We start from the raw sequence: 22,587 nt of genomic DNA on the forward strand, positions 1-22,587 counted from the left end.
GCTAAATAATATAAAAAAATATAGATCAGTAACGAACGTGTTAATACATTTAGATATATTAATATTCCAACGTGATCTTACCAAAAATATTTGTGACAGTATATAATAAACAAAACTTATATCAAATATAGTGCATATACCTACAATACCTATATCAACAACAACCTTATAACGATATACTATAGGTACTGTATCCCTATGTGATAGTTATTTGAATAGTGTACAAGGCTTAAGAGACAAGATCCTCGGGAGGATCCCATTCTCTGGATCACACGACCAATCCCCCAATTGATCGATCTCTTCTGTCCTAGATCCCTCGCGCGGAAAGTGCTCGGTTAGAGTCAATGGCGAGAATCGAGATTTGATCGTTCGAGTGATCGAGGTGACGCTGAACGGATAAGAAAGACGAGCGAGAAGAGCGCAAGTGACGGTGGGTTTCGCTTCTAATGGAGAGAGTAACCCTCTTTTTCACGGCAGAGCTGGCCTGCACTCCCGATACAAGGGTGATCGATCACGGTTATCCTCTAAATCTATAAAAGCGATAAAAGATCGCGTTCGCCGGAGAATAAATCGCACTAGTCGAAAAAGAAAAACCAAAGAGAAAAGAACAGGGATTTCTAGCGTTTCCTGGTGAGCACACACGCTGACATTACAGGCATTGCAGAATACCAATAGACGGAGCAGTGATATGTAAAGTGACATGGTGACAAAGATGGGCAAAATATTATGTATAGAAAAATTTTGCAAAACTTTGGAAAAATTATAAAAATTAATGCAACAGTGCTTTGATGTTTTATAAAAAGAGGACCGAAACTTTACATTGAAACCATTAACTTGGATTAATGAAAAATTTTAAAGTACGAAGAAAAAAATTCTGAGACTGTTTTGAACTTACTTTGGAACAACCTTGAGACACTTTGCTATCACTTTGAGATAACTGTGAAACACTTTAGGACTACTTTGGGACAACTCTGTGACATTAAAAAAAAAAGATAATTCATGTTATTTAAACCTTCGAATTACCGAATAGAGAGATATATTATTTTCTACTCGAATCATTATTTGAGCAATATTTTGGTTAGATGTTACACATGTTTATTCGGTGAATTGGAAGCTGTTAGTTTGTGCAAACTGGCCCGCTGCCGAGCGATTCGAACGCTAATGGGCTCGCGCACCGACAACGAGCCGCAATATCGTCGCGGGCCACGCACAGTAGCGTTCCATGCTCGCGTCCAGGCTAATGGCGTGCCTCTGACACGCGAACAAGGTTATCGCGACTCTCTGGAAACCTTGGCGAAATGCACCAACTGTTTGGGTTAATCCTCCCCCTGGGAGAGGTGAGGTTATTTAACGCTTTGCCAACCCACTGAATTAACCCCGACTTGTTGACCACTATCTGGCGGCTGTGTTGCCTTCGGTTTTGGGAAGGAATTATATGATGCGCTGTGAATCTTGAGATAGCGAAATGACGAGCAGAATTGACAAGGTGTTAGTAACACTAGAGAGACAAAAATTTACTTTTCACAGAGTTCACCACAGATGTTATGATGTTCTTGGTGCTTGCTCTCTTGACAAAATTCTATAGGGTACTTGTTCTTCTAGTACTACAATCTTTTTCATGTACAGATGTGATGTCTCTTGAAAGTTCACCAACTTTTTTGAAAAGTTGTAGAGGGGTTGTTTGGATCCATTCGGTTCGTCTAGTTTAAAAGGGTTGAGTTACTTCGATGGATGGATACTTTAACATATAGTTACGTGTGACAATTATTTTTAGTTGATAGTTGAATTAAGATTATTGATGTGGGCCCAACATCAACGAATTTAGAACTCTGAACATTTAAAAGCTGGAGAATTTGAAAGGAATCATTAGACATTATAGACATTAACAGTAATAAAGTGTGAGTAATAAAGGGTAAAGTTAACAGAAGGTGGCAAGAGTGTTCACTACACATAAAAGAATCATATCAGTAAACACTGGCGCCAGAACAATCTTCAGAGTGCCTGTGAGGCGTGTTCGGAATACAAAGGGTTAATTCTCCCAACTCGTACCAAACATTCCGCCAACAGTGTTCTGTACACAGGAAAAAGGCTCCCTTTTGAATTCCAGTCAATTGTTTAAGCTTAATAAAGCTTCGTAACACGGCAGCACGTTCCAGCCGGGCGAAAAATAAGTGTAATGGAAGGAAGAATAGTTCCAATAGAGCGGTTGCTATGAAATATCGAGGGTCGGGAATAAACGAGGCTGATTTGCTTTCGGCATAAAAGAGCCGTTAAGGTTGTTCGATACGCGGCTGAGGTGCAAGGTTTATCGGCCCTGACACGCGTTACGACAACGTACGCGACGCCGACGGCTACGGTGACGCAGAAGGGGTGTGAACGAGACAAAATCCGAAGCCATGTATGAGAGCTACGTTACATCCCACCATCGATCGCAGCACGATCGAAACCGCTTTGATCAAGCAGCGGTAAACATTCTCCCAGGTCACGGATGAAAGCCGATCCTGTTTCCACGCTCCGGTCTGGCCACGAAATCACACAACCCCCTGCAACCACCGCCCGCCTCTTTATCACACTTTTCCCTGCTAAATATAGCGACGGTGTATCGTACACATCGGCAAAAAGTTGCTAAAGCGTCTGCATCGATGGCAGGCTCGAACGTACGTTCTTGCGAAGCGATGGGCAACCCCCAGTCATTGCGCATCAACCCCTTCGTGCCTACTGTATCGCGTTCGATTCCAGTCTCAGATAATTTATGTTATTAAAGTACCAACTGTGTGTTTTGCTTTCGTAGATTATTTTTTATTACTCCTGCGTACGGCTGGTTCGTTTCACGCTGGCCATGCAACTTGTAAATACATCGATAATTTCATAAAGTATGAAGGCGTGGCGTGTGAAGTGTGGTCAGAAAGAATTTTTCTAAGAGTACAGTATTTACTCGATAGACATAGACTTCAAGGTATTTTTCTCAAATTTTCAAACTTTCAAGGAAGCTAAATGACTCAATGATCGATCATGTCCTGGTACTTGGATACTATTTCTAACTTTATTTAATTTTAAGTTTAAATTCTAATGTAGGTACCTAATAAAAAATAATTGAAAATAGCAAATAGTAGTATCATAAAATAGTACATTTATGTGTCAGGACATGTATATTTAGGTTATCAACTTTCTGGATTATACGATATTGTAAGTGTTCGAATATTAGGTCATTTACTTGCCATATACCCTCAAGAGAAAATACTATCCTATTCTACAAACTACAAACGCACTAAAAAATGAGTCTATCACTTTTCGACCAGTTTCCTCGCAATACGTTCAGATCAACTCATACGTATGATACTTCATTTCGCTCTCACCAATCACACGAATTACACTACACACCAATAAAACTCAGCTCCAGCAAACGTATCATCCAGTTTATTACAAACAAAATGCACTCAAAGAATAAGTCTCCCCAAGTTATTTTTCTTCTTAACGTCAACGTACCCTCACTTGTCCAAAACTCTCGTTTCAGATCCTCAGCAGCGGAGCACGCTCACAGCCCCAGTAATCGTTCCTCAGGAGGCATCCTTCTTCGACGTTAGTCCGCTCGGAGGATCAGAAGCAAGAAGAAAATGAGAGGGCAGACGGAAATCGGTCGGAGGAAAGGCATCGTCGACGGTTCGTCGACCTGATGCGTGGGTGCTGGGACTGAGGGGACGCGAGGCTCGGCACGGGGCGTTCTTCGCACGAAAAATGAACGAAAGCGCGGTCTACTTGCTCGGATCGGACGAAGAGGTAAACGTGCCGAGTAAACACTTGAACAGGAGCTTCTACAGCACCAGTTACCCAGGGCAGAACAATAGCTACGACGACCTGTGGAATCTAGCGACCGACAGGGCCGGTCTAGCGATACTTCTGTTCCTCTTCTCAGTGGCCACCGTGTTCGGTAACATGCTAGTGATTCTGGCAGTCGTCAGAGAGAGATACCTTCACACAGCGACGAATTACTTCGTGACGTCGCTGGCATTCGCGGACTGTCTGGTCGGTCTAGTGGTGATGCCATTCAGCGCGATCTACGAGGTGCTGGAGAACCGCTGGCTGTTCACCACCGACTGGTGCGACGTCTGGAGATCATTAGACGTTCTCTTCTCGACGGCGTCGATCCTCAATCTCTGCGTGATCAGCCTGGATCGTTACTGGGCGATCACGGACCCGTTCACTTACCCCAGCAGAATGAGCAGGAGACGGGCCACCATTTTGATCGCCATCGTCTGGATCTGCTCCAGCGCGATCTCGTTCCCCGCCATCGCTTGGTGGAGGGCGGTGAGGACAGAGGAGGTCCCAGAGGACAAGTGTCCGTTCACCGAACACCTGGGCTATCTGATCTTCTCCTCGACCATCAGCTTCTACGTGCCCTTGTTCGTCATGGTCTTTACGTACTACAAGATCTACAGAGCGGCCGTGATCCAGACGAGGAGCCTGAAGCTCGGCACCAAGCAAGTTATAATGGCCTCCGGCGAACTCGAACTCACGCTGAGGATACATCGAGGGGGCGGAACGAACACCGACGCCAGGCATCTGTTTCGCACCGCCTCGAGCACGCCCGAGGATCTACAGGATCTCGAGGAGCCCCTGACGGCCATGCACAATAACTGTCTAACCAGGGTGCCCTCCGCGAGGATCAATAAACAGCACCTGGGTAAGAACTTCTCCCTGTCGCGTAAACTGGCCAAGTTCGCCAAGGAGAAAAAGGCGGCTAAGACCCTCGGGATCGTCATGGGGGTCTTTATCGTTTGCTGGCTGCCCTTTTTCGTGGTCAACCTGTGGTCGGGCTTCTGCTCCCAATGCATCTGGCAGGAGGAGATCGTGTTCGCCGCTGTCACGTGGCTCGGTTGGATCAACAGTGGGATGAATCCGGTTATATACGCCTGCTGGAGCAGAGACTTTCGAAGGTGAGTACTAATCGCTTCTGGGAAACTTCTGTTCAAATTCCGTTCTCCATGGACTGTTCAAGGGGGAACTTCCTGTTGAGATTTCTTGGTTCTTGAAAAAGTCGTAATTAAAGTTGAGAACTGTTTCTTCGCGTTTTTGTTACCAGAAACTAAAGTTGCTACTTGTTGCCTGTTTCCGTTCAGAGCTATATATGAAAGAAACATAAGAAACACTCGCCACGTCATTGTAGTCAGAATAGAGGTTCTTATTTACGTCTTCAATGTGAAGACGTAACGTTAAGGAATCGTGTCACGGAACTATCATCGATTTCTAAATGTTGTTAGGAAGTTTTCGCGATGGAACACTTTTGGCGAAATGTTAGGAAGCTTAACGATGAGGAAACCTGTTAGAGGAAACTGCTACCAATTTTGGCAAAGGTCTATGAACGAAGAAGGCTTCCGCTGGAAGATGAGCCGGATTCCTCGTTAACTAACAGGGCTAGTCTAGTGTCTAGATACTGCAGGCACTTCTCCATGCAACACTACCGTTAATGGTATCGTAAACACGGAAAACTATCGTGGAACGTGACGGAATAATGACTGAGCGTATGAACCGTTAAGGGGATCGCGTAAATGCGTCTGACTAGTTAGGAAGTTGAATCACTCGGTGGAAATTTCCTTACGGTAGGGAGAGTGAGGAATGGCTCCAGAAGTAGAGAAAAAATTGGTCGAATTTTTAAGTTATAGGTGCTGGGGAAATATGAGCAAATTGTTATGCAGACAGATATATATTACTGCTGTCGGAGATTCGTGATAAGTGAAAGAAGAGGAGTTTAGATATCACTGTGAGTTGCGGTTTATGAATAGAGACTCTTGTGGGTGGAAGCTACTAAAAATGTACAATGTCTCAGTGATGAATAGTGGTGGTCAGGATGGACTTTAATATCGCTACTCTTTTATGTATGCTGGTATAATTTGGATTCTGGGTATTAGCTGTGAATTGTTAGGATCACTCTACTTCAATGTTTACGATAAAGGATACGCAAAGAATATAGCTACTTCAATAGAATTGAAGAATTTGAATATTTAAAAATTTGAAATTTTAAATAAATATTTAAAAATTTGAAAATTTGAAAGTTGAAAGATGTTTAAAAATTTGAAGAATTGAAAAATTAAAAAATAGAACTTTCGTTCGACCAGTGCCATGATCTACCTTCCGAAATCTGAATCGATATCAATAATAGTAGGTACTTCTAATTTTTGGAACGAAGTATAACTCTACGTTCTAAAGATCAATTTCCACAAGCACATAAAGCAGAAACAGATTTCCAGAAAAGGAAGCATCCACTTGAAAAGACTATATAAATCCACGAATAGCTGTCTCCAATCGAACAAGAAGCTTCCTCTCTATGCTACCAACCAGAGAGCCTTATTACTTTTGTTTCGACGCGTTCAACTAGCAGCGACAAATCATTGTCGAGCTTCCGTCGCCTCGGTCGGCCGAGTTTCGCGAATGGATGCACCGAATAATCGTCGGCGGAGGTAGAAGAGAAAGCGGAAGGCATGTAAATAACGCGATTTAATTACGCGTTGATGCACGCGTCCACGAAGTCAGAGGAGCAAAGTGGAACGTGAAAACTCCGACGGGAATGAATTTATGTTATTCTAACGAGTTTCGTTGTCCCTTTAATTAAACCCCAGTTATCGTAGAGCGCACGTAGGTGTCCGGACTTGGACGTTTTAAATTCTTCTATCTGGGCCAATGGAACCTTATCGCAAGATCGATCTAGCCCGACTCGTTTCATCAATCTCGGACTCTCTAGCGCCGAGGGGAGATGGGACACCTACCAACTGATTTTTCAGAAAGTCCTCTCGCCCTGAAAGCGAGTGGCAGACAGCGGCCTCGACAAGCCCAGGGGCAGGCTGCTGGAATGCTCGGTGAAAAATGACGACAACGTTCGCCGATAAATAACCGCGATACCTATATACTGGGAAAAGTAGAAAGCCTAAGTGAAACAGACGAAAGTCTCGGTAAAAATTGGGGAGAAGAAGAAATGGAGTACGAGGAATAACAAGGACATTAACTCGATGGCCCGTATACGATGTGTTTGTCTCAATCTTGTGTTCGTACGTTACTGAAAAAGCACTTTCCAACTTTCCCTATGACTTCACGAACTGTGACCTGCCGCCGACCTCTGGTTGCAAACGCGCAGCCATTGGCGAGACGATGGGTGCAAAAGGGGTAGAACGTTTTCACAATAAATAAATAGTTGATGTTAACTGTTATTGTTAATTATATTGCGTGGTCCTAATTGATAGGTTGCTGGAGTGGTCTCTTCTATGGCGACCCTGATTGAGTTTGTTGTTAGCGTTGTGAACCTGATACTATAAATAATAGAAGGCAGTACTGAAGGACGGTCGATCATATTTTTTGAATATTTCATTACATGAATACGTCATTATAGAACTGTGATCTATGATTTCATTGGTTAATTTTATCTTTCTATCCCCTGATTCTTAATATAGTTTAAGAATGATGCTATTCGATTTTTCTATTTCATTCTACTTTACATTCTACGTTACATTCTACTTTAAACGCATAAAACTAATTCAGAATGGAGAAAGCCTCATCTATGTAGAATTCTTCTCAATATCAAGGTTTTGATTTCTCTCTAACAGCAATAAAATTTTTAACAATAGACGTTCACGTTTAATAGCCTTTCAAACAGTCTGAATATTAGGTACTAAAGTTCCTCACACCAACTATGATCCAGCCAGTGCACGTAATTGCCCTTTCCTCGAGCTGTTCCTTTAGCCAAGTGCTCCCCATACATGGCATCATATCGAGTAGCTCAAGTCAAATTTTCATGAACATATTCGACGAGCAAACGGTAAATAAAACTTACGGCTACAGTGACGAAAAAACCAGAATGGACAGAGCAGTGGCAGACGCAACGAAAGATACGTACGATAAAAAGCAACGAATATATCGACGATAAGATGCAGGGGGAACGTTTATGCGGGATCGAGACGAAATTTATGGATGAAACATTCGTGCCTTGGATGCTACGGTTGGCGGAATGACTGGGAGCGACGCGAAGCTTCGAGAACAGTTTACGCGGAACATCAATTCTTCCGCGGGGGAAGGAATCGGCGTAGCGCAATAATCTGGCAGGTTCTTGGAACTGACGTCGTTGCGAATTTTGCGCGTCGCGGAGAAACGCTGCATTCGATAATACAGAGGAAGACGTCGATGGTCTCTTAACGGGCGAACAATTCCCGGATAAATGGAACGTCGAGGTGTGCGAGAACTTCTATGCAAATAGTCGTCGCTGTGTAAATTAATCGTGCACAAAGGTCTGAAAGGCCTCAACCATACTCCCTTCGTTAAGAAGATCCGTGCAGCTTCGCATCCGTGTATCGCGGTAATGCGTTCGAAAACGAGTTACGTTCGATAGGCGTAGATGTTGATGAATGAGAATAATAGATAATGGGTAATTAAGAACGCTTAGAGAATTGCGATTGGTTAAGTGTCTTACAAGAAGAGTCTATGAGCGTGGAAATCGTGTTAGAATAAGACTGGGTATAATTTGTAGTAAGGTAAATGTCCCAACACCTGGACGCTTAAGATGCCATACGGTACAGTAAATAGACAATTACATTCCGAAGTGTTGCAAGAATTTATGTTTTTCATATTTGTACGATATGTACTATCCCAATAGTTATATGGAATTCTCCAAGTAGGTCTTCTTCAAAAAATATATGTAGGTATACGTGATGTTATAACCACAGTGTTTATGCACAACATTGCCTATATTTTTAATAAAACTTTAGAGTGAAATTTTTCGAGAACAAAAGTTCGTTTTAATGAACGGTATGAGACTCTTAATACGCTATGTCTATACTACAAATTATACCCAGTCTTATCTTGAAAGCGATTTCCATGCCCGTGGGCTCTCCTTGTTAGTGCGTTTAAACCAAGCGAGCAAATGCTTGTTCTTACCCCATTTCGATAAAATTCCAGTAACATGAGCATTCTTTCATGCAGTTGTCAATTTTAATAATAATTGAATTTTACTGAAAGTGGAGGAAGGACGAGTATTCTTTTGCAATGGTATGCTCTGTTGCACGTTGGTATTAAAGCTCCAAAATTCTGTTTCCTTCCTTATCAGTAAATTGAATCCTAAACAATTACAGAATGTCATGAAAAGCCTGCATTCAATTTCGAATTAAATTTCTATTACCACTGCATCGATACGATCTAATTATTTGCTGGTGCAGTGGAGTGCACCTTGAGTCAGGGGAAATATACAGAGTGATTCAGAATTACAGGATAATCGAGATGCCGTGTCGGCGGTATGAGACGAGGAAACAATTTTTTTTAAGTTTACATCACTACGAAGTGATTGATACGTCGTCTCATATTGAGGAAATTCAAAAATTTAGAGATTAAAGTAAGCAAAATGTGGACCTTCTGTATCACCTTGTACATTTTTGTGAATCAGAGTAAACCTCCTCTGACTCAAGGTTTCTCAACGGGAGCGATATAGTCCCTTAGGCGACGAAGAGAAAAAGAACACGTGAATAAAACAAAGAAAGAGATGACCGATGTTGAAAAGGTTGAGAAACTTTGCTTTAACTCTTTTAGTTCCTTTCACCAAAATTTTTCGAGAATCCATCGAAGATACTTCGTACTAAATGATTTGAAATTTCTGAATACTAAATTTCTTCACATCCTGGTTATTTGGTTAGATATTTTTCAAAGAATACATGCACTTGTGACAGCTTCCTTAACGTACACATGTTCAATCAACGTATACGTCAATCAATGTGTGTTTCGTGACAAAAAGAAGTTGAAAAAACGTGAACTACATTTGAAATTTGAAAGCATATTTCAAGTCAAGTAATATAATACGTTTACATTGGTCATATTGCCCTGAAACACTTGCATTCAAGCCACTTGAATTCAAGTAACTTGATTAGTCTGAACGTACCTAGACAAAATAGAAACTTGAAAAGATGTTTCAAGTCAAGTAAAATAATAGGTTCACATTGGTCAAGTTGCTTCAAATCATTTACACTCAAGCTGCTTGAGTTTCAGTAACTTGACTAAGCTAAACAAGGCTTCACAATTTTAGAAAGTATCGAGGAGAAATTGCGCGGCTAGAACTGTAGGAAGACTACACTGTAGTATCTCGAAATTCTCTGGTCCATTGAACGCTGATCCCCGATAGCAGTGAGCCAATACGCTTTCTGTATGAACTATCGACCAAATACTACTTATCTACAACGAGACGCATAATGGGATGATCGTCCCTTAAATTACGCTCGTAAATACGCGTGCACGTGCGCGAATTTCCCTCTGTGAAGCCAATTCCGTGATACCGTTCGGATCGATCTCAAGACTTTCTTCTTTCTGTTCCGTGCAACGGAACTCTACTCGACGCGTCGCCTATAATTGCAAAACGGGACGTAATAGATTCAAGACTCACCCTGTCACGCGAACCACTCCGCAGCGAGTCAAGGCTTCGAACGGGAACCAATTTTCTTCGATTTCTCTCCTCTCCACCTGCGACACAGAGAAGGTCAGAAATAATAGAGAGTTGGCCATTGACACTTAGACCATACAATATAATTATGGACATGGCTTCAGATAACTTCCTTTAGGCAAAGGTAGAATCATCTACGCAACGTGACACATGGGCAAGATATATAAGCCATGCTAGTATGACATATCTACAATTTCGAAAGAGTGACACACCAATATTCTGAACATGTTCAACTGGTTTACTGTTCAACATCAATGAGAATGTGAAAATGTTTAAATTTCAGAAAACATATTGAATTGATTAAATATGAAATATGTTATATTCTGGAAATTATAATTTCGCAAAATCTATTGAAAGTTTAATTCAGATCTTGATAATGTTCAATTTGTAATTATTTCCTTACCATTTATTTCAGTTCAGAAAAAGTAATAAGAGCAATACATAAATGTCTAGAGAAAAACTATTTATTCATAATTACTGATTGTAAAATAAAATACTTTCCCACCATTACCAACAATTATTCCAAAACTAGTTTCACACAAGCTGCTCGTAGCTTCACGTGGATTTCGAGGGTCGGTAGCGTCCAGTAGCGTCTAAGCGTCTGATGTGTCAGTCATTTTGAATGATTATCTTTTGCTCAGTATAACATCACACTTGGGCAGTTATCTTTGCTTAGCCGAGCTCGTGGATTTTCTGTATACGTACTACACACAGACCGTGTCCAGTAGTACACATGGTTCTATGCGTTGACAGAAGCAACGCTCGGCGAACCGAACGCGTTCAATCCGTTCGGTTGCAACAGGGATTATAAACGTGGGCAGAGGCCCAGACTCGACCAGACTCGGCCAGACTCGGTCAGAGCCATTCGCGGCCGAAAGCAGCCGCATTTTCATCCGTTTTGCATTTCTGCGCGCGCTGTACTGGTCACATAAATCACCGTGCACGCGAAAACGCGGGGCAACGTGAACGTCACGTGGAATAAAGGGCGGAACAACGAACGGTAAATTACTTTTCTGGCAGCGCGGTTTAAGGACGACCGTCTGCCGGCCAACGTCGTCCCGACTCTTCTTTCGACATCATTTTTCCACGGCACTGTGCCGCTAGAACTTTTATCTACGTCCGTTTTAGTAAAATACGCGAGACCCGAGTTACAGACTGTGATCGTGCTCCGAGCTCGTTGCGAGTAACGAAGTGGCTTCTTCGCGATGGTCCTTTTTATGCTGAGGGCTTCAAAGGATATGGGACGAGAACTAAGGAGCGAGTCTACAGGGTGTCCCACATAAGGTGGCGGAGCCGAAAAGGGGAGATTCCTGGGGTGATTCTAAACACCCTTTTCCTTTGCAAAAATGTTCTCTGAAGCTTTGTTAACGAGTTATTAACGAAAAACATCGACCAATCAGAGAGCACGAATAGCGAGCGCTCGGCCGACCAGCGACAGGTCACAAGCTACGCGGAGCGTCTGCTACTCACCGTGCTCGAGGCTTGTACAAGAAACTGAAGACTTTTACACGTTATTGCCAAATTCCTCCTAAAGTATTGGATGGAAAATTATGAAAAAAATTAGGGACACGCTAACTATCGCGACACATATTGTGGAATTTTTTCAGATTTTTAAATTATTAGCCAAGTTGTAGAAAAATAAAAGACAATGTTAGTGTAGATTTCTCATAAACTATTGGACAAAAAATTATGAAAAAAATTAGGAACACCTTAGCTATCGCAACAAATGTTGTGGAATTTTCTCAGATTTTTAAATTAATTAACAAAATTGTAAAACATAAAAAACGAGAGACAAGAAGGATACTGACCAATTTTGTTAAAACTATTTGTGGAAAAATTATAACAAAAAATGCTGCAACATGTTAGCTATCGCGACAAATATTTTAGAATTTTTCCAGATTTTTAAAATAATTAACAAAGTTGTAAAACATAAAAAACGAGGAAAAAGAGTTTCAAAATGCCGATTTAATAAAGTAATGCTATAGTAAAAAAATAAAAAGCAATGTTTTTGTAGTTCCTACGGATTGTACGTTATTTTACTGTGTATCAAAACATTGAAAACTGTACAATAATACTTATTTCATAATGAATGAACGAAAATTGGAAGTATTAGTTGCTGTAATCGGTAAAAAGTACGGAAACATTGATTTTTATTTTTTTAGTTATGACGGACCAAGGAAAAACATGTTTAAATAAATTGAGATTAATAATATGACTCTAGTAATACGAGTAATTACTATCGGTAAAACTCACCCATTCGGAGAGGAATTCACCTGCTGCTTGAACACTTGCTCCATTAGGTCGTTGTGCCGATCCCGATCATTGGGGGATGATGGCCAGGTAGCGCTGATCGCAGGTATCCAAGACCACAAAAAGACACCTTGCATTTACAACATTATGCGGTCACTAACAATAATCACTTCACTAACCGAGCACTTGACCTTTTAATGACCTTTTAAACGACAATCGACTATTTTGAAACGTTCTGCGGGATTCCATAAATAAAAACAAGATGTTACACACTTCAGCGGCGAAATTACGATCGATACTAACGATTTTTTCCGAAGTCTCTTTCCTCGTGCCCTCGTATCCCTCCAGCGCGACTTCTCGGGGTGTAGCTTCGTCGAAATAGTCGAATTTGATTTGTTAGTTGACACCAACGAGGTTGGATCTTCTTCGGTTACTTTTTTTAGTGGAGGTGGTAGTCTCTTCTTCGGGTCGAAAAAGTCACAAGGAAATTCATGGGGAAAAACGAAGGCCGTAACGAGTGTCTCGCAGATGTGGCCGTTTATGATCACAGGTATTGCCCAGCAAGTTCGTAGGAGCCATCGATACCCGAGACTGGAGACTGCAAGGGTCGCGTCGCGTTTACCATGGAAGTCCTTTTAATGCATTCGGACGGATGAAATATGGAATTGCCCGTTGTTAAAACGCCAGTTGGGGAAAGCTTCTGAACGTTAAACATTTGGTCAACGGATGTCTCGGATAGACAGACAAACTCGTCGATGAGGAGAAAATACGGCAATTGTATTCTCATTCTTGCATGCATTTTATTACGGCACACACACAGTGATCATCCGATGTTTGTTTCTCTCTTCCCCAATTTTGGTAAACCTTTTCGACCTATAGGGGAGGCTTACCCATGTATTAAAGATTTGACGGATCTTTTACATACACGTAAATGCATTTAGGTACATGTAAACTCAGGACCTTCTTTATAAACCACTTGGAAATTAAATTCAATACAATGGCAATACTTTTTTTCCTTCGGAATATTTCAACGAATATCTGTTTATTTTTTCGATTTTGTTTCATAAAAATATTTTGAAAGATAGCAGGGCAAACAATAAGAATAAATGTACGGTCACTACATGTGCAGCGTAATAAAAAGCAAGGCTCGGTCGCAAGACGCAGACTCGGAAATAGTTAAAGGGATTCGAATACAATTGATGTATTTAACCCCCGATGTAGTGACGAATTAGTCTCTGCCAGACATTCGTTGACCAAATGTTTAAGGGCAAAAGAGTTTCCCCAACTCGCTTTTTAACAACGGGCAATTCCATATTTCATCCATCCGAATGCATCGAAAGGTCTTCCATGGTAAGCGCGACGCAACCCTCGCGGCCTTCGGTCTCGGGTACCGATGGCTCCTTCGAACTAGGCAAGGCAATACCTGTGATCATAAACGGCCACATCTGCGAGACACTCGTTACGGTCTCCTATGCTAATCCGATATGCCTTTGCTTTTCCCCATGAATTTGCTTGTGACTTTTTCGACTCGAAGGAGAGACTACCACCTCCACTAAAAAAAGTAACCGAGGAAGATCCAACCTTGTTGGTGTCAGCTAGCAAATCAAATTCGAGTATTTTGACGAAGCTACACCCTGAGAAGTCGTGCTGGAGGGATGCGAGGGCACAAGGAAAGAAACTTCGGAAAAAATCGTTAGTATCGATCGTAATTTCGCCGCTGAAGTGTGTAACATCTTGTTTTTATTTACGGAATGCCGCAGAATGTTTCAAAGTAATCGGTTGTCGGTCATTAAAAGGTTAAGTGCTCGTTTAGTGAAGTGATCAGTGTTAGTGACCGCGAAGTATTGTAAATGCAAAGTGGTTTCTCGTGCTGTTGTACCTGCGATCAACGCTACCTGGGCATCATCCCTCAGTGATCGGGATTGGCACAGTGACCCAATGGAGCAAGTGTTCAGGCAGCAGGTGAATTCTTCTCCGAATGGGTGAGTTTTACCGATAGTAATTGCTCATATTACTATAGTCATATTATTAATCTCAATTCATTTAAACGTTTTTTGCTTTGGTCCGTCGTAATTAAAAAAATAAAAATCAATGTTTCCATACTTTTTACCGATTACAGCAACTAATACGTCCAATTTTTGTTCATTCATTGTGAAATAAATATTCTTGTAGAGTTTTCAATGTTTTAATACACAGTAAAATAACGTACAATCCGTAGGATCTACGAAAACATTGCTTTTTATTTTTTTTACTATGGTATTACTTTACTAAATCAGCATTTTAAAATTCTTTCTTCTCGTTTTTTATTTTTTACAACTTAGATAATTAATTTAAAAATTTGAAAAAATTCTATAATATATGTCTCAATAGTTAACGTGGTCTTAATTTTTTTCATAATTTTTCATCCAATACTTTAGAAGAAATTGAGCATTGACGTAAACATTTTGAGTTTCTTGTACAAGCCTCGAGCACGGTGAATAGCAGACGCTCCGCGTAGCTTGTGCCCTGTCGCTGGTCGGCCGAGCGCTCGCTATCCGCGCTTTCTGATTGGTCGATGTTTTTCGTTAATAACTCGTTAACAAAACTTCAGAGAACATTTTTGTAAAGGAAAAGGTTGTTTAGAATCACCTCAGGAATCTCCCCTTTTCGGCTCCGCCACCTTATGTGGGACACCCTGTATAGAGGCGAGGTGGCAATCTAGTGAGGTAATACGAGCGCGGACTGGACTTCTACCTACATATTGCTTTTTCCTCTTTTGACTGCACTTTGGGGAATTCATAAAGAGACTGCATATCGGTCATTTGCTCTTATAATGACATAATTTATGAAATAATTGTTCTTGAGTTATTAGTATAACACTATTATATACTTAATTTTAGTCGTTATTTTTGTACGAGTATTATTTGAAGCAGAACTTATTCGAAAGGAATTTACTCGACTAAAACGTTATTTATTCAAGCTATGTATGTTCAATTATGGTTGGAAAATCAGACGTAAGACAAGACGAATCGCACAGGTTGTGGAAGCCATTGAGGTAGCCACAGCTAGTTGCTGTACAGTGGAAACGTTAAGGATATTTGTTACGTGCAAAGTAACAACATTGCTTTAATGCTGCGCTGCGTGGAATGGCGGCTTACAGAGTTAACATAGGATGAGTTTACGATAAAAAAGTTTCCTTGGTTTACGAGATCGTGAAATGATCTTAAGTAGCTGGTCATTGTTTTATGTGCATGGCTACAGGCATGAAGTTTTATGCGCTCATTGAAATCGAGATGAAGGAATCAGCGACAAATGTGTAATTACGTAAACGTAGTAGTCATTACCATTATTTCTGTCTAAATGTAGCCCATTTCGTACATAGAAGAATTTACATGTTCTAAAGTATGTGCTATTCAAGACCCTGCCACTGGATCCTAATGCAAAGTTTAATTCGCAAACACTTTGCGACGTGATAAGCTTCTGCTGCTTTCACTGGAGACTTGGAGTTCTCTGAACCTCAGAATCCTATGACTATGTAAATCACTTACAAGTTGAAATATGTTATCTCTTTGTGACCAAGGTAGATTATGAAAACCAAAATTAAATCAAGTTCATATGAAAAATTGTCTACAAACTGAATCGCTTGAAAAATTATTAACTATAGTACTTGAAATTCTAATCATTAAGTATGGTAATAGATTGCGAATCTTTACGTATTTATGTACAGTTTTCATATGACATGCCAAACTTTACAAAATATCGAAAGTTCTATACAGTGAAATAAATTCTTAATTAGGTTCCACTTCTCCAATTGTGTTTATGAAAATAGAAATTTGTATAAGCAATCTAGTAATAAATGAAGTATAGTACTCGAAATTCTATCGTTACTTTTCCAACAATACGTGAGTTAACATTTGCCCAACTGGTTCTCCATGACTCGACAGGGCCATTCACGGGACGCTGTTGGCATTAATTGCGTGCTAATCGAGCAAAGCAGATTTAAGCACCGTTTCGGTATGCGAGTCTAGCTCGATTAACTTGATACTGCTCTCGATTTGACCGCGCTTTATTCGCCGCAGCCCACGGTGCTGTGTACAGATTGTGCTCTGTATCGTTTCGTCCCATCGGAAATCGGATCAAAAGCGTACAATATAATGGTTGCGCGCCATTGACTTTACGTGAAAAAGGTCGGCTCGCTAGGTGGAACCTATGCAATCGTCGTACAAGGAACTCGTAAAATTTTTAATAATTCCTTTAGTGACATGAAAGCCTGGCGAGAATGTATTCTGGCAGAAAATCTGCTATTCTCCGGCGAATGTCGTATTCTACACGTGGACAAAGAGACGGAGAAATAAAAGTTCCAAGATAGTCTTTTCAGACGTGGATTAAGACGACGTTATCCTTCGAGATTACGCCACTCGCAAAATTTGCCCCTTTCTTCCGCGTGGACGTTGAACCTTGCTTTCTGACGCTAAGGACATTGAAATTCATGATTTTCTAACGTAGTAATTAAATCGTGTTAGAGTATAATGGTATTGTAACATAATATTTTCTCGCTGCACGCTCGTGGCTAGAACTTATCAAGTACTCGAATCACTCAGGACTAATGAGTTTGGCTTTCTCCATTAATCAGAACTGATCTCGGAAATGTCTCCTTTCTGAAGAATAATATGATTTATATCATCGTAACTTTTGCAATTTATGTCAGCATAATTTATGTAATTCATATCAATGAATCATATGTATATATTTAATTTATGCTTTGCCATTTGTGGCTCAGCTCCCAGGGATCCTCTACCTCCGCGATTATTTTCTAGTTCTTTCTTCTTATGTCGTTCTCAGTAATCCCTTATTGTTTTTACTTTCTTTCTTCCTCTTTCTTTGTAGACTTCACTTCTTAATTCCTTCCATCTTCTCAGTTATCCCTAATCCCTAATATTTGATCCTTTCTCATTTCTAACGTGAGTTCTTAATGACTTCCTAATCTCTTCCGTATCACTTCCTAGACTTTATCTGTTTCCTAATTCCTTTACTCTCTCTTCCTAATCCCAGATCCTACTAATTCAATAAACTTCAATTTTACAAATCCTCTGTCATAATAACCACCTACATGCAGTCCATAATACACTCTCCCGTATGACGAAAAGAATAACCCCTATCAGAGGGTAAAGAATTCACTTCGAATAACCCTTCCACGAACTTTTTTAATCCCAACACTCGTGCAGCGTTTCCCTGGAGCATTTTGAACAATAAAACCTCTCAAGCAAGATCCTCAAGTAACAATGGATCCAGCATAGGCAAAATAGCGATCCAAACCGAAGGTACAGTAACACTTTATCGATTTCCTCTTGACTCGTATCGGCAACTAGGTTCCACGATCCACGCGCGTACATATTTTTACAGAGGGATTCGTTCTCATCGTCGTTGCTCGGCTGAATGGGCGTTCGAAGAATAATTTCAATTCGCGACGAGAAACCACTAAGGGGACCAAAGGCGAAGTGGGGCAAAAGACCAACCAGGACGAGGGTATAATTTCGGTGGGCGCTTGGAGGTTGGATGAAGGATACACGCGGGATTGTGAATCGACTTTAAACGGGGATTCTCTGGGGACCCTTGTCCCAGAAAACAGATAAATGTGGGAGATACGTGTGTCTCCGTGCATACATATAAACGTATAAATGGTGTTTTTCATGGTGAGCAGATGGGAGAGAATCGGTGCTCCAAGGTTGCCGAATAGGGACGAGGCTCTTTAGCAAATTACTTTTATTTCTTCTCGCGAAATGAGCTCCACCGAGTTCGAAGCACCCGGCCAGGATCTTCCGCTGGCTTTTCTACTCGTTTCCTGCAAAGACACTGGGTCGAGCTGAGAAAAATTCCTCGTTTTAAATACTTCCCTCAATTTCGCGCCGGTTTCTTTATGAACGAGGATTTCTCTCGCTGTCAACGCCTCCCACTCCACCCGCGAATTCGTTTACCTTTGAATAAACAGTAACGGCTCATTTTGTTGCTGGTCTACTGAGATAACGAAAATTTAAGTTCATTAAATTCGTTTCGGAAGTAAAACTAATGAGTCGGATTTAACTGTTTTAGATTATTTATAACACTATTAATTTACCTTTAAGTTTATTATTTATGTATTATACGCGAGCTGTTCGGGTTTTATCGTATTACCTCTATTATAATATTAATACGAAATCACTTAGAATATAACGATAGACAATTAGGACAGGAGCATCGTGTAGCTTATTAAAAATTCTATAAGAAGTGGAAAGATGAAATTACTTCTGCATGTTCCGCGCAAGCTATTTACTCGGCGATGCTGATTTAGCAATTCAATCGCCTTTTTCTTTCCAAGATGCCGCAATCTTGTATCCTACTTGGGATTTCATCGCGCCTCTCGAGGAGTTTCAATTAAAAGTATAATCTCGCAAAGCTGTTGTTACCGCAGAAAAGAAAATACCAAAGGTCTTGCGTCGTGTAAACTCTAGAACTCGCATTCAGTTCTTTCTAAGGCTACTCTTGTGAAAAAACTCTCATCAAAGTTGAAACCAATTTTTGAGGAACGTTGATCGCAAAAATTTCTAGCTGCAAAATCTCTGCACAAATTTCTAAATATATTCAAGGGAATAGAAAATGAAGAGGTCTACAGTTTTGCGTCATTTCGAAAATTGTGTTCACAGAAACTAGCTTTCATAGGTTTAATTTAGAAAATTAGAGGCAACTTACTCTCACAGGTAGAAACTAGTTACACAGTTTTTATCTTTTTATTTCGCTTTTTGACATATGTAATTACATTCTGTACTAAATATAATCCACTCAGCAATGAGTTTTGTAGATCTTTTGACAACAACAGTTGTAAAATGTGTAACTACAAATAATTTAGCTCGAAAAACGCAGGCTATCTAATGATATGATTTGTATTTTCGTTCGCTAGTTCTATACTGTTTTTACCACTAAAACTATCCCATCCGTAATAGGTTACAATCCTAATTAACACGTTTAATGCCATGTCACCTATGGATGAAGATTTTTATTTATTTATTCACTTGTTGAAAAATCTTTAATATACAGAAATATATAAATGACGAATGCATTGTAGAATCGTAAGACATTACATCTAAAACAAATAAAAAAATAACAAAAATCGAGAGATTTGCCACAGCTCTTCACATAACAAAATATTCTGATCAAGTAATTAAATTGACCATAAGCAGTCCTATAAAATTTTTACATCATTGTAAGTAACACGAAAATATCTACACAATTATAAATAATATTACCAAAAATTTCTAGCAACAGCTCACTAAAAGAAGAAAAACACTGTCGAATGAATACAAAAATGAATTACATACAAATAACTTTTCGTCAAGTTAGATTTACTGCCAAAATCCCAGAATTTTTCGTGCCTTTAGCATGGCAGTCAACATATCAATACAAATCCTCATCCTCGAACCATCACAGTCAGCGCTTAAGAACAGCCTTACAGGCAAGAGATAATGAAACGAAGTCGCTCCTCCCCATTACACTCAGCCCATCCACCTTGTTAACCCGAGTTCGAAAGAGTACGAGTCATTTCATCCCCAATCGATGCAAGAGCTCGATGGCTGTAGGCGCGACGGTGTGTTGAAACCCGAATCGCGTGCAGCGGAACGAGCGTCACGGTGTTAGTGGACAGCGAGGGTAACAGTTAGGAGGGCAACCAATCGGCCAGTCCGAACGTGTAGCAATCCCACGTGCGACTATCACGCTTCACGGGTGTTTGCCGTGCGCGGGTAAATGCAAAATCGATAGTCTCGTGCTCTGTTCGTGGTGCACAGGGACAGGAGGATCGCCTTCGAGGTCGAAAACTGAGCAGCCTCGGGGTGGCCACTGGCGAACGGTTATTAATAACGAATCGATCGTGCTCGAAAGTAGTCGCGGGGGCTCGATGGAAAGGCAGACCGTTTTAAAAGGAACGCTGGCTCGTTCGGGCCTTTCACCGATGAAAGAGTGGAAAGGGCTCGTCTCTGAAGGACTCGCGATCAGGTCATTTGTCGCGCCAGTAAATCCCAAGTAGCCCTTTCGATTCGTATTTCTGAACCAATTGGATCGTCCCCTTGATTAATCTCTGGTGACGTCGTGCCGTGAATCGCGGCCTGGCCCGATAGCCTCAGCCAGTTCGCACAGTCGTGATAAACATCGGCGGATATTCAGTGTTATCCGATCGAACGGTCAGTTGGGGAATTTTGAATAGACGATTTCGGTTATACGTATGCATGTATTCGAGTGCAGCGATTCAGAAATCACGGATGGGAGCCACGAACACGGTCGTCGATAATTAGGCAAAGCAAACAGCTACTTCGAATCCATTAGCTGGCTGTACGCAGGAATTACACACAGGACTGGTAGGGAGTGTCGTGTGCATCGTTGATACACGCTACTTGCGCAGAGAGCGGCTCGTAACTATTAACGATCTACCCGAATCGAGTCTGGTATCTGTACCCCGATAAATTCCGCGATAAATGAAAACGGCGGTAAATCCATCGATAAATTTGCCAGGTGAATGTTGCTCGTTTCGGTCGGGGAAATAGTTGCGTGAAGATAATTGCGCCTCGCGATTGTTTCACTTCTGAAACAGTGATTCTACCATGGATTCTCTCGTTAATACTTCCCTTTCCAAAACGAGCCGCTCGCGTTGATAATTGCGAAGTTCCTCCGGTTGGTCGATTAAAAGTTTCCTCGAATCTTTGGCGAGAAAATGCAACTCCGCGCCTCGCTGGAATTGGGTCAATAGTTTTAAAGTACGTTTCCTTAGCAAGAAACCGCCGGGTTTCGCTTTCTCCTTATCTTTTTGCTCGCATAGGCCACCTTAACTTTCCCGAGTAAACTTTACGCTTGCTTATCGTATGCGTGTCCCTTTCACTCTTCTATATGAAGCCTTCCCTCTTTGTACCGCTTCCCCGAGTTCCTTATAGCTGTTCTTATGGCTCATCTTAGACCCTATCTCCCATCTGCATATCCCCGTTTGTTTCTCGGCTTCAATCTCTTTGGCCTGCTTTTAACCCTTAGTTGGCATGGCGGGGTCGCAGCCCTTGTATTACCTCAATTTTTTATATTTTGTATAACGTGGCAGTACCTATACCTACAAGTAATTTAGAGGGACTCATAAACTTGAAAATACTGAGTTTTGTATAGGTACTAGTACTGCTCGTAGTGTCACTACATACATAGTAACGTTATGATGCAATGGATTCACTGTATGTATCGACGAAAGAGTGAGGAGATTAATTGAGCAAGTGACTTGAGGCAATCTACTGAGGGGGTTGAAAAATAAAAGAATAGGAAGTAAGTCAGACAAAGCTGTTATTTCTTACAATCATAGAGCAAGGGCAGAGTCTGGCCGACTAATAACGGATTTACTCTACTTACTGAGTGTCTGACCCTATACAGAGCATATGCTACTTACGTCCCGTTAGTAAAGTAATTAATTTTGCAAGCGACTTGAGGCAATGCATTAAGGGGGTTGAAAAATAAGAGGATAGAAAGTAAGTCAGGCAAAGCTATTATTTCTTACAATCAGAGAACAAGGACAGCACTTGGCTTACTAGAAACGTATTTACTCTACTTACTGCGTGTCTGACCCTATAGTATACATAGAGCATATGCTCCTACGTCTGAACAGTAAAGACATTAATTTGGCAAGTGACTCGAAGCAATATATTAAGGAGGTTAAAAAATAAGAGGGTACGAAGTTTGTCAGATAAAACTATCGTTTCTTACACTGAGAGAACAGGTCAAGTATCTGGCCAACTAATATCGGACTTACTCTACTTACTATGTGTCTGACCCTCTATAGGGGGTTATGCTACCTACGCCTGGTAATAAAAAAATTAATTTGACAAGTGATGTGCGACAAT

The 22,587-nt window shown here is 41.0% G+C and overlaps 1 protein-coding gene across 2 annotated transcripts in view; it reads left to right on the top strand.

The window, feature by feature from the left end:
- Dop1r2 (dopamine receptor 2) overlaps positions 1-22,587 on the top strand; it is a 72,170-nt gene that overhangs the window by 20,361 nt on the left and 29,222 nt on the right. For both annotated transcript variants that reach the window (XM_076383997.1, XM_076383998.1), the window contains exon 2: positions 3,515-4,934. In XM_076383997.1, coding sequence (XP_076240112.1) covers positions 3,736-4,934 — 1,199 coding nt within the window. In that variant the 5' untranslated portion in view covers positions 3,515-3,735. The remainder of the gene's footprint in view (positions 1-3,514; positions 4,935-22,587) is intronic.

Source organism: Calliopsis andreniformis, chromosome 9, assembly GCF_051401765.1.
Source record: "Calliopsis andreniformis isolate RMS-2024a chromosome 9, iyCalAndr_principal, whole genome shotgun sequence".
Taxonomy (NCBI): Eukaryota; Metazoa; Arthropoda; class Insecta; order Hymenoptera; family Andrenidae; genus Calliopsis; species Calliopsis andreniformis.